Source organism: Odontomachus brunneus, unplaced genomic scaffold (assembly GCF_010583005.1).
Source record: "Odontomachus brunneus isolate Ranch 3 - 2012 unplaced genomic scaffold, Obru_v1 Obru_scaffold_025, whole genome shotgun sequence".
NCBI classification, from domain to species: Eukaryota; Metazoa; Arthropoda; class Insecta; order Hymenoptera; family Formicidae; genus Odontomachus; species Odontomachus brunneus.
Window position 1 is genome coordinate 2330926 of NW_022639475.1, and position 17074 is coordinate 2347999.

The 17074-nt window shown below is 38.5% G+C and overlaps 5 protein-coding genes across 10 annotated transcripts in view; 2 read left to right on the plus strand and 3 right to left on the minus strand.

The window, feature by feature from the left end:
• The window catches only part of LOC116842516 (guanine nucleotide-binding protein subunit beta-5), a 3400-nt gene extending 2453 nt beyond the window's left edge, over nucleotides 1-947 (minus strand). The window contains exon 1 of one of the 4 annotated variants that reach the window (XM_032811852.1): nucleotides 838-947. The gene's annotated coding sequence lies outside the window, so the exon portion shown is untranslated. The other 3 variants (XM_032811849.1, XM_032811850.1, XM_032811851.1) reach the window with 3 other exon arrangements.
• A 69-nt stretch (nucleotides 948-1016) lies between these two features.
• LOC116842513 (ATP synthase subunit alpha, mitochondrial) lies at nucleotides 1017-4069 on the plus strand. The gene is made up of 8 exons (XM_032811845.1): nucleotides 1017-1168; nucleotides 1508-1621; nucleotides 1869-2218; nucleotides 2303-2659; nucleotides 2742-3123; nucleotides 3220-3364; nucleotides 3478-3595; nucleotides 3678-4069. The coding sequence occupies exons 1-8, from the start codon at nucleotides 1103-1105 to the stop codon at nucleotides 3790-3792; spliced, it is 1647 nt and encodes a 548-aa protein (XP_032667736.1). The 5' UTR covers nucleotides 1017-1102; the 3' UTR covers nucleotides 3793-4069.
• Nucleotides 4070-4340: 271 nt separating this feature from the next.
• On the minus strand, nucleotides 4341-5491 carry LOC116842518 (calcineurin B homologous protein 1). The gene is made up of 4 exons (XM_032811855.1): nucleotides 5425-5491; nucleotides 5037-5300; nucleotides 4866-4959; nucleotides 4341-4747 (listed from the first exon to the last, which is right to left on the minus strand). The coding sequence occupies exons 1-4, from the start codon at nucleotides 5489-5491 to the stop codon at nucleotides 4603-4605; spliced, it is 570 nt and encodes a 189-aa protein (XP_032667746.1). The 3' UTR covers nucleotides 4341-4602.
• Nucleotides 5492-7441: 1950 nt separating this feature from the next.
• LOC116842515 (ruvB-like 2) lies at nucleotides 7442-11269 on the plus strand. Its single transcript, XM_032811847.1, has 7 exons — nucleotides 7442-7604; nucleotides 8978-9085; nucleotides 9165-9599; nucleotides 9847-10279; nucleotides 10434-10702; nucleotides 10777-10882; nucleotides 10973-11269. The coding sequence occupies exons 1-7, from the start codon at nucleotides 7599-7601 to the stop codon at nucleotides 10999-11001; spliced, it is 1386 nt and encodes a 461-aa protein (XP_032667738.1). The 5' UTR covers nucleotides 7442-7598; the 3' UTR covers nucleotides 11002-11269.
• The window catches only part of LOC116842520, a 64203-nt gene continuing 57832 nt past the window's right edge, over nucleotides 10704-17074 (minus strand). For 2 of the 3 annotated variants that reach the window (XM_032811859.1, XM_032811858.1), the window contains 2 exons: nucleotides 12139-12270; nucleotides 10704-11785 (listed from right to left, as the gene is read on the minus strand). In XM_032811859.1, coding sequence (XP_032667750.1) covers nucleotides 11757-11785; nucleotides 12139-12270 — 161 coding nt within the window. In that variant the 3' untranslated portion in view covers nucleotides 10704-11756. The remainder of the gene's footprint in view (nucleotides 11786-12138; nucleotides 12271-17074) is intronic. The other variant, XR_004377736.1, reaches the window with a different exon arrangement.

The following is a 17074-nucleotide window of genomic DNA, read 5'->3' on the forward strand; positions in this document are numbered from 1 at the left end:
ATCTACAAAAATAGCTTCATTACAAATGATTCATTTGCTAGTCACAATCGAAGATTGTTGAGTTGCTCTATCAGAACACAAACATAAACACAACTCGCTATAAGGGTGGAGTTTCATCCCTTACAGAGAAAAAGAACGGATAACTGTAATGATGATAAATGCTAACACTGTTCTACGTTTCAATGTTTCTCTCATATATAATCTTTGCTCTTATTGTTCGTTTGTTTTTTAGTGGAAACAATCTGTTACGTGCGGTAAAATAGGATAATCGATACGACGAATTGACGAGACGAAATAACCAAGCTTAGCGCCGGTGCAACGACGCTTGTGTATTTCGCGTTCCGCCCAATCACTAATTAATCATTCCGACATCGTACGAACAGCAAAGTTGACGATATTAAATGTCGATACCTATATACTTGTCACCTATTAATTAAAATAACAAGTGTTATAGTGTGCACGATCAACTTGAGCGATGTATACGTATACACGTAATGCGCATCGAAAATCAACTTGGAAACGTGAATAAAGAAAATATTCATTATGTTATGATCGTAAAAGCAAAAATGCAAAATATTTTGTATTCTTAACATCCAGGTACATTCTATAGTCGCGACACTCTCTTGCCTCTTAATGTCAGCGTGCAAATTTTTCATTTGTCAACATGTAAATTTGTCCGACATATACATGTTCGAATTTGGCGCTCCGAGCGCAATGGCGCGTACTGCGCATGAGTGAACGGAAAGTCTTTTTCAAAACACTTATTCTGCGATTTATAAGATTTGCGCGGTACTTCGCGTTGAAACGTATGCACGAAATGATGGTTCTCGTACTTACAATATACGGTACTTGAAATTTTAACGAAGAAATATCAAATAATGAATTGAAGTATTTCGCGCGTGGCTCTGGGTTCGAGGTTACGCGAACAGATCGATGGCCGCCGATTTCCTGCGCATGAGTGACAGTGCGTCAAGGGGAGGAGAGTGAATGTGTACCAGAGTGGACGTTCTTCTGCTTCTCACTGGTCCCTGCCTCAAGTGAATCGACCTTTCCTTGCTCGTGAATTCGTTAGTCCGATCGGCGGACTTTTAACATACTGAAAATGGCGCTTTTGTCCTTACGTTTGGCCTCGTCCTTAGTCAGGCACTTGCCTAACACCACGGTTCAGGTAACGAAAAGATCTCTCATGTTCTTTTTATTCAAACACTTGCGCCGTGAGACCACCACCGCCTGGTAGAACATGCCGACATTTTCCACTTTGCCAGTACCGCACCGTTCTCCGTTTTATCCTCTTATCATTTTCATCCGCTAACCCGAACTGTAGGTACGAGTACAGCGAATATTTTTATTTATCAATTTAATAAATTTGCGAGAAAAATGTATAGTACAGGAGCTATCAACATTTATATGGTGTATTACATAAAGTGTTAGCTAGCAAGTTATGTAATAAGAGTTTCGGCAAAACATTCGATAGTTATAACATACCAAACTTCTTTACATACTGTAGGTTAGCTGGCCTGCAAGTGTCGTGGCTTCTCGCAAATATCATGTCTCCTGCAGTCGTCGCTCTGCAGAAATTTCTGCCATTCTGGAAGAACGTATCCTTGGTTCAGCGCCAAAAGTGAGCTAATGCCTACCTTGTTTCACTTATGATGTAGACAGATCAGTGTGCTACTTGACATTTGATTAGCTAATATCAAATGTTATAATCTATAATTTTACACTTTTATTTTTTTTTATATGTTATTATATTGTTTAGCATTATATTTGTAATTTTATATTTCTATAATTCTGTATTTTTATATAAATTTCTGTGATATATGAGAAGAAAATTCTGGAAATTTTATAAAGAATCTTTTAATTTTTAGGCTAATCTTGAAGAAACTGGCAGAGTACTCAGCATTGGTGATGGTATTGCACGTGTATACGGGCTGAAGAATATTCAAGCGGATGAGATGGTGGAATTCAGCTCAGGCCTGAAGGGTATGGCCTTGAACTTGGAGCCTGACAACGTTGGTGTTGTCGTATTTGGTAATGACAGGCACATTAAGGAGGGCGATATTGTCAAGCGTACTGGTGCCATTGTTGATGTCCCTGTTGGCGAAGAATTATTGGGTCGTGTTGTTGATGCCTTGGGTAATCCTATTGATGGCAAGGGTCCTCTGAACAGCAAACTGAGATTCCGTATCGGAACCAAAGCTCCAGGCATTATCCCCAGGTAATTCTTAGTAATAATTTTTCATAATTCTTTTTTAGCCTTTGTAAATGACATTTATCGTTACGTAATGCGCTCTGCTGACAGAGTATCGGTTCGTGAACCTATGCAAACCGGGATTAAAGCTGTGGATTCTTTGGTACCTATCGGCCGTGGTCAACGTGAATTAATCATTGGAGACAGGCAGACTGGAAAGACTGCCCTTGCCATTGATACTATAATCAATCAGAAACGTTTCAATGATGCTGGAGAAGAGAAGAAGAAATTGTACTGCATTTACGTCGCTATTGGCCAGAAGAGATCCACTGTTGCGCAAATCGTGAAGCGTTTGACCGACAGTGGTGCTATTAATTACACTATTATCGTATCTGCCACTGCCTCCGACGCGGCTCCACTTCAATACTTGGCTCCGTACTCTGGATGTGCCATGGGAGAGTTCTTCAGGTGGATGTCGTCTTATGTCATCTTCATCCAGAGTTAATTGTGGATTTTGTTAAAATCTCATGTAAGAACTATCACTTTATAGGGACAACGGCAAGCACGCTTTAATCATTTACGACGATTTATCGAAACAAGCCGTCGCCTATCGGCAGATGTCTTTGTTACTCAGAAGACCGCCAGGTCGTGAGGCCTACCCTGGTGATGTATTTTATCTCCACTCACGTTTGCTTGAGAGAGCGGCCAAAATGAACGAAAATCTGGGAGGTGGATCCCTGACTGCTTTGCCTGTCATTGAAACGCAAGCCGGAGACGTGTCCGCCTATATCCCCACCAATGTCATTTCTATCACCGATGGTCAAATCTTCTTGGAAACCGAATTGTTCTACAAGGGTATCCGACCCGCCATTAACGTAGGCTTATCTGTATCCCGTGTCGGATCTGCTGCTCAAACCAAGGCCATGAAGCAGGTATGTGTGTATGAAAATTATTTAAGAGTTTATGATGGAACTTATGTATATTATTATTAATATTACAATATGTTCCAATTCTCTCTGACAATATAGGTTGCTGGTTCCATGAAATTGGAATTGGCTCAATATCGTGAGGTAGCGGCTTTCGCTCAATTCGGTTCAGACTTGGACGCTGCGACGCAGCAATTGCTAAATCGTGGTGTAAGATTAACAGAACTTCTCAAACAAGGACAATATGGTAAAATTGGCGTAATTTTAACATTAATAATTTTCTTAATTTTCTGGTATAATATCGAATGAGCAATCAAATTATCGATTTATGTATACATCTTTCCATATCTCTATGTTTAGTTCCCATGGCTATTGAGGAACAGGTAGCTGTTATATATTGTGGTGTACGTGGTTATCTTGATAAGATGGACCCCTCAAAGATCACAAGCTTTGAAAAAGAATTCCTTGCACACATCAGGTATCTGATATATGCACACACAGTTATACATATATTAAAAAATGATATATATACACTTTTATACATACTATTTCTTTTCCAGGTCTAGCCAAAAAGATCTCCTCGCCACGATCGCTAAAGAGAACGTAATCAGTGAAGCGTCAGACGCAAAACTGAAGAAAATAGTTACAGATTTCCTTTCGTCCTACTCAGCATAGAACGTGATCATCTAATGTCTTTGAATGTGAGTCAACATAGATTGATTGGACAGAACATACGATGTTCTTCAAGAATTGACTGCTGCTGATAAGTGTTAATGTACTGATATTGCATGTTATTATGTTGTCATGAATTACAATGTAATTATATATAATATCTGTGCATTACAAATGTTATCGCAGCAATTCCATCTACGATCTATAAACTTGATAGCTATATTACATGTTGATACAAAAAGATCGACCTTTAATAAAACTAAAAATACTAATATTTAGATTACGAGTAAATTTTCTTCCTGATGTAAACATTATAATAATAATAAGTGAGACAAGTCTTAAACAAGATAAGTGAAAATACAAGATTTTTTCCAAGTTGATGTTATTAATTCATTTTTAAATAGTCTAAATATATTAATACAATGTTTATAATATTCATGGGACAATAATTTTCAGTTTACTTAGAATAAATTTTTTTAAGGAATTCTACACACATAAGAAGATTTATAAAGGTAAGCACTGAAATCATAGCAAATTAGCATCATTCTTGGTTAAAGAAAATCTATATAATGTATATTTAAATTTACCAATATCTTATATATAAATTATATTATTTGTACATTCTAATTATGAATATTATATATTACACATCTTTTTATTTATAATCTTATTCACAAAAACCCTTTAGCTTATAGGAATTATTTACAAATCATAAATGTATGTTGCAAAATTCTGTTGATAAAATTTACAGAACAATTGCTATGCTTACTTAAAGTTTGTTATTCTACACAAAGCAATAATTATACAAATGGTTTAACTAAGAAACCTTATGGACATCTTCTGTTCTACATCAGTGCGTTCTAGAACTTTACAAAATTCCTCAAATGATATCATACCATCCCCATTTTCATCAGCCTCAAGTATGGTTCGTTCTGCTATGCTAGTTAATTGTTCTTCACTGTAATATGTACAATAAGATGTCATATATTTTTCTTATGTAACAAATGTTTGAGTACAATTGCAGAAATAGAACTATCATACCATTATAGCTGTAGCAAAAAGAACATAATTTTTACCTGATATTAGCACCAACCATCATGTGTAAAATAGCAAGCAATTCATCTTTTGATATTAGATCATCATTGTCCAAGTCATACATTTTAAATGCAACTGTAAAGGAATATTTAACAGTTAATATTCAATATTCATATTATACATATGTGTGTTATTTTATATGTAATATTTACACTTCAATTTCTGCTGCCTAGAGTTCAATCGATTGGGACTGTTCTTTTTTATGGGTCTGAAATGAGCCAAGACTTGCATAAACTGCAAGAAATTTACTCGATCGTTTCCACTTTCGTCAAAGAAAGCATTCACTATTCTTTCACCAAGTGGATTTATCGCCAATTCCGGGATTCTGAGAAAATCCTCTCGACTGAGTGTCCCACAGTCTCCTCGGTCCAGACTTGTGAAGCGACTATATAGCCGTTCTATCTGATTCGGCGTAACTGGAATAATTCGAGAAAATAGCATTAAATTTTTTCGTTGAAAATCACTCATATAAGCTGTCGTCTTCGTCGCGAGGTACAAAGATTATTTCAAACGAAACAGATGAACAATATGGATACTTACAACCGGTAGCGTCTTGAATCTGCGCTATCTCTTCTTCACGCAAAAGAAGACTTGATCTGTTACCCATCTCGGATCTAATTGAGTTTCAAGTTCGTATTAATGTAGAATATTAAGGTGTTCGCATAGTCGTTCTTGACAAACTACGTAGGTGTGGCAAAAACACACTTCGCTAAGTCATATGACCTGTCATCTGCACTTTGAACAGTGGATCAATTGAAAACACTTGGTAATTATTAATTCACCGAAAATTGCCGCGTTCGGAAAAGCACAATTATACGGCCGCAGAATTTGAATACACATAGAAGCAGTCCTTTCGTTCATAAAACTATTTTTAAATAATGATTTTTGTACGAGACTGGGGGCGCGGTCCAACAACCGCTACAAATGCTGCGCAGCACTTCTCCCTCTTGTTCTATTCCTCGGATTCGAATAAAGAAAGAGAAAAGAGACGTCTACATTGGAAGTAAGCAGTAAAACCCATTCTACAATTGCGTGAACGTGGTTGTAAGTAGTTGTATGTGATTACGACAACCAATCAGAGTAAAGCAATCAGTAAATAAAACATTCGGATTGGTTGACTCTTACGTTCACGACTACGCTTACGCAATTGTAGAATGGGCTTAAAGAAGTAAAAACGCTACAAAGCATTTGCAACGTCCGTTGGACCATATCCTGTGCAAAGTGTAATGGAGGATTCACACCGTGTCCGATGTCTGACGTACGACGTCCGACATTCAATAGGAGAACAGCTTTCCAATGGAGAATTAAATTCTCTATTAAAAAGCTGTTCTCCTATTGGATATCGGACATCGAACATCGGACACGGTGTGAATCCTGCATAATACACGTGATTCCTGGACTGCGTTCCAAAATTCTATTCAGTGGGTAGAATACATTTAATTGACTAATTATGATAAAGAAATCCTAATTATCTTTGTTCTTATTGGTCAATTAAATGCTACTCTACCCGTCGAGTAGAGTTTTGGAACGCAGCCTTGAAGTCAGTCACAATAACTTTTTAGTATAAATTCGTTAAAGGTGAAAAGTCTAACTTTAAAAATATATGAAAATGTTCATTTTTCTTGTTTACATTGAAGGAAAAGATGCGTGGTCACCTCCAAATACCGCAAAATTATTCATTTTTTATGATTTCATACTAAACAAAAAATTATATGATTGATAAATAAATCCAACGGCCACACCACTCTCGGGCTTCACTTTGGGTGTTTCTAGTTGCGTACCCTGTGTACGCAAAACCAGTTTATTGGTTGCATATTATCTTACAAGATATTTTAGATAATATGTGACCAATAAACTGGTTTTGTGTATATGTGTGCTATGGTGCGTTCAGAAAACATAGCTGATCAGTGAGCGGTCAGTGATTATTGGTCCTTATGGCTCCTGCACACAGGACGTGGTAATACTTGCCGCGCGGCGGAAGTCCGCGCGACAACCAATCAATATGTTGTTTTTCCGTAAGAGCTAGAAAGTTATTACGTTGACCAATTACTCAACCGTTGTGTAATGGCTCCTGCACACAGGACGCGGTAATGCTTGCTGCGCGGCGGAAATTCGCGCGACAGCCAATCAATATGCTGCTTCCATAATAACCTTCTAGCTCTTACTAAAAAACAACATATTCATTGACTGTCGCGCGGACTTCCGCCGCGCAGCAAGCATTACCGCGTCCTGTATGCAGGAGCCATATCCGTTGTATTTCCTGAACGCACCCAATGGCTGCATTCGAGGAGATGTTATGTAGCGCTATGAGCGTCCTCTGTCTTTGTTCAACTTTCAGGGACAAACAAGGACAAAGCACACTCATAACGCTAAATAGCGTCTCCTCGAATGTAGCCAAGATATGTTAAGCAATTGCAATTGAAAGCACCCATTGTACGGAAATATAACGGGCACCAGGCGTACAACCAGGCGCATTTTATTGTTACCACCGCGAAAATGCGCCTAACGAACGTAGTACAGGCGCACTTTGTTAGATGGCGTCTCGAAAATGCGCTTAGCTTTGGCCATTGAAATCAGACTGGTGGCCGCTCTCATGCTTCTCTCTGCTTCTAGTATACGTGTACGATTTATTAGAGAAGAGAAAGCCACGGAAGTTGTGTCGAGTCCTTTATCTTTTAACGCTAAATATTTGTAAGCGCGTCTAGCATTTAGATATGGCTGTAAGTATTATTGTTTAAATAAATGCGCTATATTTGTGTTATATAAATTCAAGATTATTTTTATATTTTTATTACATTATCATATCGAATGAAATATATTTTTTTGTTTGCTACGCCGGTTGATCTCTATCTTCTTAAATACAAATTTCGAGCACGATTTACCCGCTATACTTTATGTAAAATATTAATTCAATTTTCTGTCGTAGTTTAATTGCATAAAAACAAATATTCTTTATTGTTTTAATTCTTTGCCTTATATTGGTTGACATAGTAACTGAATGTTTGATCAATTTTGTCGTTATTATACATAACCTATAATATAGTAACCTCTTCAGAAATACAAACATATTCGTATATATTTAGATACATTTAATTTGGTAATTATAGACTATAGGGGAGTCAGCTCCAATGACCTTGACCTTGAGATATATTGTAGAGGTCACCCTCCTGAGTAACTCTCAGAAGGTTTTAGCCGTCGCTCGTTGTTCGTTAAAAAGTTATTAACAAAACAAGTTGTCTAAAATGATTGTAATTTTTGGACATTAACATATACAAAAACGATACTGTGTACCGTTAACGAGCAATATCGAATAATAACTGTAATATCGAACGACTAGCGGAGGGCTGCGCCCCCGCACTCCCCCTCAAAACTAATCTAACCCAACCTATCATCACATTAACACAAAAGTTGAACACATTAATAAACAATGACTGACGGTTAGGTTAGTTTTAAGGGAGAGGTGCGGGGGGCGCAGCCCTCCGCTAGTCGTTCGATATTGCAGTACTTACTAAAAAAATATTTAAATTAGGAATATTTTTAATACGACGACTGAGGGATATTGAAGACCAATGTTTACATACAAGTATTCCTATTTATATGAGTTACAACACTCACATCAGTATGAGAATTCGTCTAGAAAGAATCACGCTTACCGTTTACACACTAAATGTACACAGAATATTAATGATACTATATATGGATATTAATGAAACTTCTTTTGTTAATAACTTTTTCATAAACAATGAGTGACGGCTAAAACCTTTTGAATGTTACTCAGGGTAGTGACTTTGACAATATATGTGAGGGTCAAGATCATTGGAGCTGACTCCCCTATAATCTATAATTACCTTTAATTTTTTTAATTCAAACATTATCAACAAAAATATAATGAACAAAGATAGAATGAATAAATATTTAATACACAATCTCACAAGAGGAAAGAAAAGAATCTCACATGATTTACAGAAGTCATATTTATATCTCATCTTAGAATTAAATATTATTTCTTTCTAATTTTAACAAATTCACTTCTGAAGATGTTAATGTTGAAATTTTTACTATCTGTGTATTTAACTGATGTATTTTGTTTTAGGTTATTACCAATATACAAGAGGTCCGTGAGATCACAAAAATAGAGCGTATTGGTGCTCATTCTCACATTAGAGGCTTAGGACTCAATGACAGTTTGGAACCACGTCATGTAATTATCTGACATTCAGAGGCACAGTACTTCCATTAATTGTAAATAATAAAACAACTTATTTAAATGTTCTTTTCAGGTATCTCAAGGCATGGTCGGTCAGCTTATGGCACGTCGTGCAGCTGGTGTCACTTTAGAGATGATCAAGGATGGAAAAATAGCAGGTCGTGCAGTGCTGCTGGCTGGACAACCTGGCACAGGAAAGACAGCTATCGCCATGGGAATGGCACAGGCTTTGGGGCCAGACACTCCTTTCACATCGATGGCTGGTTCTGAGATCTATTCCCTGGAAATGAGCAAGACAGAGGCTCTGACTCAAGCGATCAGAAAATCCATTGGTGTGAGAATCAAAGAAGAAACGGAGATCATAGAAGGCGAAGTCGTGGAGATTCAAGTTGACAGACCAGCGACAGGTGTTGGTGTTAAAGTCGGCAAATTGACGCTAAAGACTACTGAAATGGAGACGATCTACGATTTAGGGAACAAAATGATCGACAGTCTGATGAAGGAGAAAGTTAGTACATTACTTGTATATTACTTGTATTTATACATTGTTTGCATATTATACATTACTTGTATTTTGTATCACAAATTTCTATCTGCAGGCCTATTCTGTAACTTGTTAACGCGTGCGTTATGAAATAACGCAGATATTTTACAAAATAGTTGCGCAACGAAGTTTAGCGATAACGAAATTGGCGTTGAAATTTATAGAATAGGCTTGCTGGACTTTCACGCTACAACTTTCGTGTTATTTTCAGGTACAAGCTGGCGACGTTATAACGATTGACAAAGCAACGGGAAAGATCAATAGACTAGGACGATCCTTCACAAGAGCGCGAGACTACGACGCTACCGGCTCGCAAACGCGCTTCGTGCAGTGCCCCGAGGGAGAGCTGCAAAAGCGTAAGGAAGTGGTGCATACCGTAACTCTGCACGAGGTCGACGTGATAAACAGCAGAACTCACGGATTCCTGGCGTTGTTTTCCGGAGACACCGGCGAGATCAAATCGGAGGTGCGAGATCAGATCAATGGTAAGGTGGCTGAATGGCGGGAGGAAGGTAAAGCGGAGATCGTGCCCGGTGTACTCTTCATTGACGAAGTTCATATGCTGGACATTGAGTGCTTCTCGTTCCTCAATCGAGCGTTAGAGAACGAAATGGCTCCCGTTGTGATCATGGCGACTAACAGAGGTATATAATGATTATACAACTTAATTAATATGAGTAATAATAATAATAATCATCATCTACCATCGGCCAATAATCCCGGAAGCCGACAACGCATACTCTTAAAGAACAAATTCACCTGTGAACTATCATTGACACTTGGATTCTGATCGTGCAGGTATCACGAGAATCAGAGGAACAAATTACAAAAGTCCTCACGGTATTCCGATCGATCTGTTAGATCGTATGATTATCGTTCCGACTAGTCCGTACCAAGAGAAGGAACTGAAAGAGATCCTAAAGATACGGTGCGAAGAGGAAGACTGCGAAATGGCGGATGACGCTCTGACCGTGCTGACGAGGATCGCTCTCGAAACGTCATTAAGATACGCGATACAATTGATCACGACCGCCTCGCTAGTCAGTCGCCGAAGGAAGGGCACAGAGGTGAGTTTAAGGTGGTACAATTTATTGACGGAAAAACAATCACAATGTTACAATGATCTCTTGATCGTTCTCAGGTCAGCATCGATGACGTGAAACGTGTCTACTCTTTGTTCATCGATGAAAACAGGTCCACGCAATTTCTCAAGGAATATCAGGACGATTTTATGTTTAATGAGTTCTGTGAGTTAACGATCTATCGCAATTATAATTTCTTGTAATGCAGCGCGCGCCTAATATTTGACTATATTTTACGCGTTTGATCTGTTTCAGATGAAGAGTCTATGGATACTTCGCAATAATATGTTGCGGGAATATATGAAGATCACATCCAGGCGTTGACATCCTCGTGACTCCCATGTTTATTAATGTACAATTATCTCGGATCGAATGACACGAGTCCAGTTACAATAATTAATTTTTCCACTAATCATGAAGATAATCAAAAAAAGAAAAATCCCTACGCTATTTATACAAATTAACAAATTTACTTGTCATTACAATCAGTATTATTTACGTTAATTGTATATTAACAACATTGGGTCAAGAATAAATATACTTTGTTATTTACTAGTTCGTAAAAAAATATAAACATTTGAGAAATCTTGGTCGACGCGGACGTTATGCGCGAGCGACCGCTAATTAACGTATATATTTTGATTCAGCGTCTCAGACGTGATAACGTGCTCTCATTGATAAAATTAATTGATTAACAGTTACGGAGAGGTATATTACTTTTTTGGTGTGAAGCTCCTTAGAGAACTACATTAGACTTAACGTGACGAGCTGCTCTCTCGCGCATGGCGTGCTCGCGTTTCGCTGTCGTTGTTTTGCGTACCAATCTGTCGGATGGAGTCGGATGAATTCCATGGAAATTTTCCCTCGTCCGAGATGAATCTGCAAGTCATGAAGTTGCGAAACTGGCGCGCGAGCTGACGCCCGTAAGAAAACCCATTGAAATCGCGTTTTAACGCGAGCGAAATGTTTACTTTGTGAAACGTGATGCGCGCATCCGGCGAATTAGCATTTGACGTCGGGTGTAGTTAGGCGCCTCTGTTCACGTTTTCTTCTCCTGGGTTTTCTTGACTGAAAAAAGGCAGAGAGATAGAGAAACAGAGCGAGAGATAGGGAGTAGTCGATAGTCGCGTATTGGTAGTCGACTGAAAAGTCGCCCCACATAAATTACCGCGAAAACTCGTTTTCGTGCAACTGCGCGCGCTATTTGCGCAACATCTGCGTACGCGAATCACACATTAAAATTCAGTTCGCGCGTGTCGCCTCCTCCTCCTCCTCCTCCTCGTATCGCGGTTTCGCTAATACGGGAGCGAGGGAGAAAGTCACGTACGCGGCAGAGAAGTTCATCGTGAAAACGAGATTTCTTAATCCTTGTACTCGGATCGTGATTATTATTATTGCTATTATTATTATTGTGTACTCACTGGTTATCAGTTTGATGCCTCCTTCCGGCTTGAACGACGACTGCGCCTTTTTGTCTTTCGATATGAAGCCCAAGCCGTAGCCCACTTTGTAAACGGGTAGCGGAATCACCGTGGACGAAACTGGCACCATAACTACAAATATATATGCATTTTCAATTATTGCGCGATCGCGTGAAAATTACGCCGAGGATCTTACGGGACCGTTCGCACCGATGGGAAATATTTGCTTATTCCGCGCAATGGAATATTCATTAAGCGCACGGGTGATTGCAGCATCGTTCTCTCTAAACTCCTCCAAGTGAAATCTCAATCGAAACGAGCGGAAATTCGCCCGCAGCGATTGCGAAACTGACGCGATTCGCAATCGCAAAAGTGGATGTTTCATTGAAATTCACAGCGGATTCTTTATCCACGCGAGTGAATATTCATAATTAACAAAATTGAAAATTAAAACCAGGCAAATAAGAGCCAATAATAATGCTGGATCTTAGTGTTAATACTGTTATCTAAATACAGAAACAATAAATATAAATATACGTTCCGCTTTGAGCTATCCTCAGTACGAAACTATAAACACATTGAACTTATCATTATAACATTGAACTTCGTATTTAAAGACTAAAGCAATGAGAATATTTAGAATTAGATGTCTTCGGGAATTTATATTTAATAATAATATCTCGATCGATTAGCAGGGTGAATTTGTTCCTGCGTAACGATGCAGTACAAGAGTTTCTCCGGCAAACATAACTGCGCATTGACGACATTTCTGACGTCATTATTACGTCATGTTTGCTGGGTAGTTCTGCAATTTCGAGCGAGAATACTCGCTCGACGTTTCGAAGTAAGGAATCCACTCTGTGTGAGTACGAATTTACTTGAGAATCAGAGTGGACCGTCACTCTAGTTTTGGAGTGGAATTTCACTCGAAAATATTTTGAGAGTTCGACTCCTCTGGGCTCCTCTGCGAGCTCGAGAAAACCGCTGTACTGAGAAAAACAATATTTAAAGGGTAAAAAAATATTTGTATAGATAACATGTTCACTCAAGTCTAAATTCTATTATTTAAATAGAATGAACAATAGTTTTCGCGAAAAGATGAGGTTTTAAGAAAAAATAAATGTATACTTCTTTGATAAATATTTTTTACATTACACTGAGAAAAACGGTGAAAGCGAAGTAGACATCTCTTTCTCCAATATGTCCTTCTATTCGCACTGCGATACATACATCGAGCGAAAAAATATAAAATATTAATATAAATATATAATATATATAAAAAATATGATATAATATAAAAATATATAAAAATATATAATATATTACAAATATACATATAATATATAAAAATATATAAAAATATATAAAAAATATGAAATATATAAAAAATATTTATTCGACAGATACTAATAACTTGTTTATACTACACTGCAAAAAATATCTGTGTGTGGGACATAAAATTTATTTATAGAAAAATAAATCTTATTTCAGAAATAGAGAAATACTTCAGAAATACAGAAATAAACTTTACGTCTCACGAATAGAAATTTCCAAGTATTCTTTTTCAGTATAGTATAGAAGCAAATAATGTTATTTGTTCTATCGAATAAACATTTTTTATTTCTTCGATATTTTGTCTCGTAATGTATGTATATCGCGACCTGAATCGGAGGAAGTCGATATGGAGAAAGAGATCTGTATTTCGCTTTCACGTCAGCGACAAACGTCGGAACGCGTCGATCGCGGAACTTGCATAATTTTCTCTTTCTCTCTCTCTCCTTCTCTCTTTCGCACACGTAATAGACGCTCCTCCATATCTCGCGCTGTCATCCATACGGTGGCATTCGATACGCGGTCAAGGAGGTCCATATAGAACGAGCGATCGGAATTCATTGTTATGGAGCTTGCGAAAATTCCCACGTTCGACTGACCTTTCGTATGTTCTTAGCCAAGTGCGTGCATATGTGTGTGAGTGTATGTATGTATGTATGTGTATGTGTGCGTGAGTGATGCCGATTTAATCGGTGAAAAGCACTTTGTGACAGCGCGAGAGAGTTCGGCCGAGATTCTCACGCGCGCGCCGATTTTTTGCAGGGTCGCGTTCGCCATTACTGTATCGAGTGCGAATTATATGATCGGGTCTCTTGGATATCTCATTCAAAAGATACAATCTCACTCTCAGCGGAAGCCTCTTGTACGTGGAGTCTCGAGAGGAATCTTCTAACACCAAGAAAACAACATTCTAAGTGCAAGATTACACCTCTTCATTAGAGGAGAAATATCCCTTCGGCGAAAGTTTGCGAAAATGGGATTATAGGAAGTGGCGTCTTTGCAAACGAAGAGCTCTCTTTTCTAAGTGTTATACGAGGGAAATTAATATGGTTGCTATATCATGTTCTATAGTTAAAGAGAAAATTTGTCTGATTTTAAGTGAAATAGATATGGCATTAAAAGTTGCTGTTATTACATGTCCATCTATATTTTTTCGAATGCTACGTTGATGCCATAATCGTTTGGCGAATATACATGGAAAAAAAGATTTGGTTAATTCAACCAAATCTTTTTGTTCCGTGTACTACACGACGTGCGCTAATTATCGAAAATTGGTGCGAAAAAATTTTGTCGCTGCTCTATTCAATTTTGACTCCGACAAAATCACTGAATCGGCCGTCAAAAGGGAGACAGAAAGTCCGATTAAATCCGATTGGATATTAGCAAAAACAACGAGTCGACGTTGCTTGTTTTATTCATGAAAATTATTCATATTTCCCGAGAGGAGCTAGAATAAAATCGATTGAAATAATGAAGACCATGAGAGTCAACTCGATGTTGTCGACGACGTGTCACAATATTCCTATTGGGTGACGAAATATGTTATTAATATTTACAATCTTATTAATTATATGTGAACTATTAAGAGAGCGCTTGTTCTCGAAAGTTTAAAGATATTTATTATGTAAAAATTAGTAAAAAAAAGAAATATCTGACGCATTTACAACGGTGAATTGGCTCTTGTTGTCTTTTCCTAATCAGTTTTGCATCTGAAGAGCTTTTCGACTTTCAATTTTATTTGACAAACGCGACAAGCGAATCTGCCACACCATCGCGGTGAGCGTTCGCCCGCCAGTCTTGACAGAAAATATTTGCTTATCGCGCGGGAATGGCATATTCATTCATCGTACAGTTGATCGAAGCTTTGCACGATCGTTCGATCGCTTGTTTATCACATTCGCGGACTCGACCGAGTGCGAATCGATTCGTCCTATATAACGCTGAAAAATATAGTCGTCCGCTCGAATCCATGTATCGCAGCCTCTCCCCTTCCTTCTCTCTCTCTCTCTCTCTCTCTCTCTCTCTCTCTCTCTCTCTCTCTCTCTTTCTTTCTCTCTCGCGCGCATGTGGATGGAGTGAAATCGCGATGGCGATCCTCAATGCGGTGGATGACACTCTGACGGATAAGTTGAATCACGTGCTCGCGCAAAAATAATATAAAAACAACGCGATCACAGGTGATCGCGCGGCGACGGCGTTTGTCGTTAATATGATGTGTTGACGTCAAATCCGAGAGCAATACTTTGACCGAATTCGATTCGCACTCGGTTACGCAATTTTCCCGCGCACGGCATTCAAAAGGATGCTCTTGCAATCGTGACGAAAATTGTCTGAATACGAGGAATTAGCTAGAACGAATAAGTGAATGTAGCGAGAACTGCAATATCGTATATATTTTGTACTTTTATAATCAATAGAGATGACAGAGACAGAATTTCCACCTGAACTACTTGTGAAATTTAGCAAGAAGGTCGCCCTGTGGCGCCTATCCACCCAGTCGCGCTTATAAAAATTGACTAGAATAGACAAAAAAGACCAGCGACGAAAGATAAACGAGTATATAATTCTCGCAACCACCTAAATTTGCTTGCCAATATTGGCTGCGTTCCGACATTCACTGCCAGTACTGAAAATCTATAGTAACGTGAACTACAGATTGTTAATATTGGCGATGAATATCTCGGAACACAGCCATTGCTAGAAAATGCTGCTACTGTAAATTTTACGTGTCACAGGCGATTTTCTAACGGATACGAAAAACAGCGATAAATTTTAACTGTGACATTTACAGAATTCTACCTGGTTCAGCAAAACGTTTGTTTGAGCGAGGATAACGCTTTGTCGTGGCGCGCGAGCTGAGTAATCTCTGCAATTGATGGTTTAGTCATCACACAGTGTTACAATCATCACAGCTTTTAAGCATCGACGAATCTGCCGAATTGCATTATAGGAGAGTGGAGAGCGTCGGAAATATGCGCTGAAGGCGTTCGCGATTGCTCGCGCGTCCGAGGAAAAGTAAGTAGAAAGCCGCGAAGGAGTCAGAAGCGGAACGATGAAAAGCCACGCTGAGGAGTCGCGCCGAATGTCGCGTGACGATCGCGTGTTCTTTGCGTAATCGAACTGTCAGCGTAAATATTATCTGGAGAGAGCGAAGAAGTGAGAAGAAAGGAGAGTGACAGCGACCACCGAACCGGTACTATCATCTATCGAATGTAATTACCGCATGCGTCGTCAGAGAATACACGTACGAGCGGCTTTCAAGCGAGCGACGTGTAACGACCATATGTTTGTCGCATCATGTATCTCCGCTTGGCATTTCGTGAACGATATAAGCGCAAGCGTGAAGAGAGAGAGAGAGAGAGATTCTGTTTATACGTAAATATAATACACGTTACACTCGTTAATCGCGTCCACGTAAATTAATTATTATTATTATTTAGTAAACGGGAAAAATTTTCTACTAGTACAAAATATATAAATTAGCAGCTGCTTTCCGAGAAACGCCATATATAAAAAAGTGTAGAATTAAAAGGAAAACAAGTTTACAAGATATACGTACTCTCTCTCTCTCTCTCTCTCTCTCTCTCTCTCTCTCTCTCTCTCT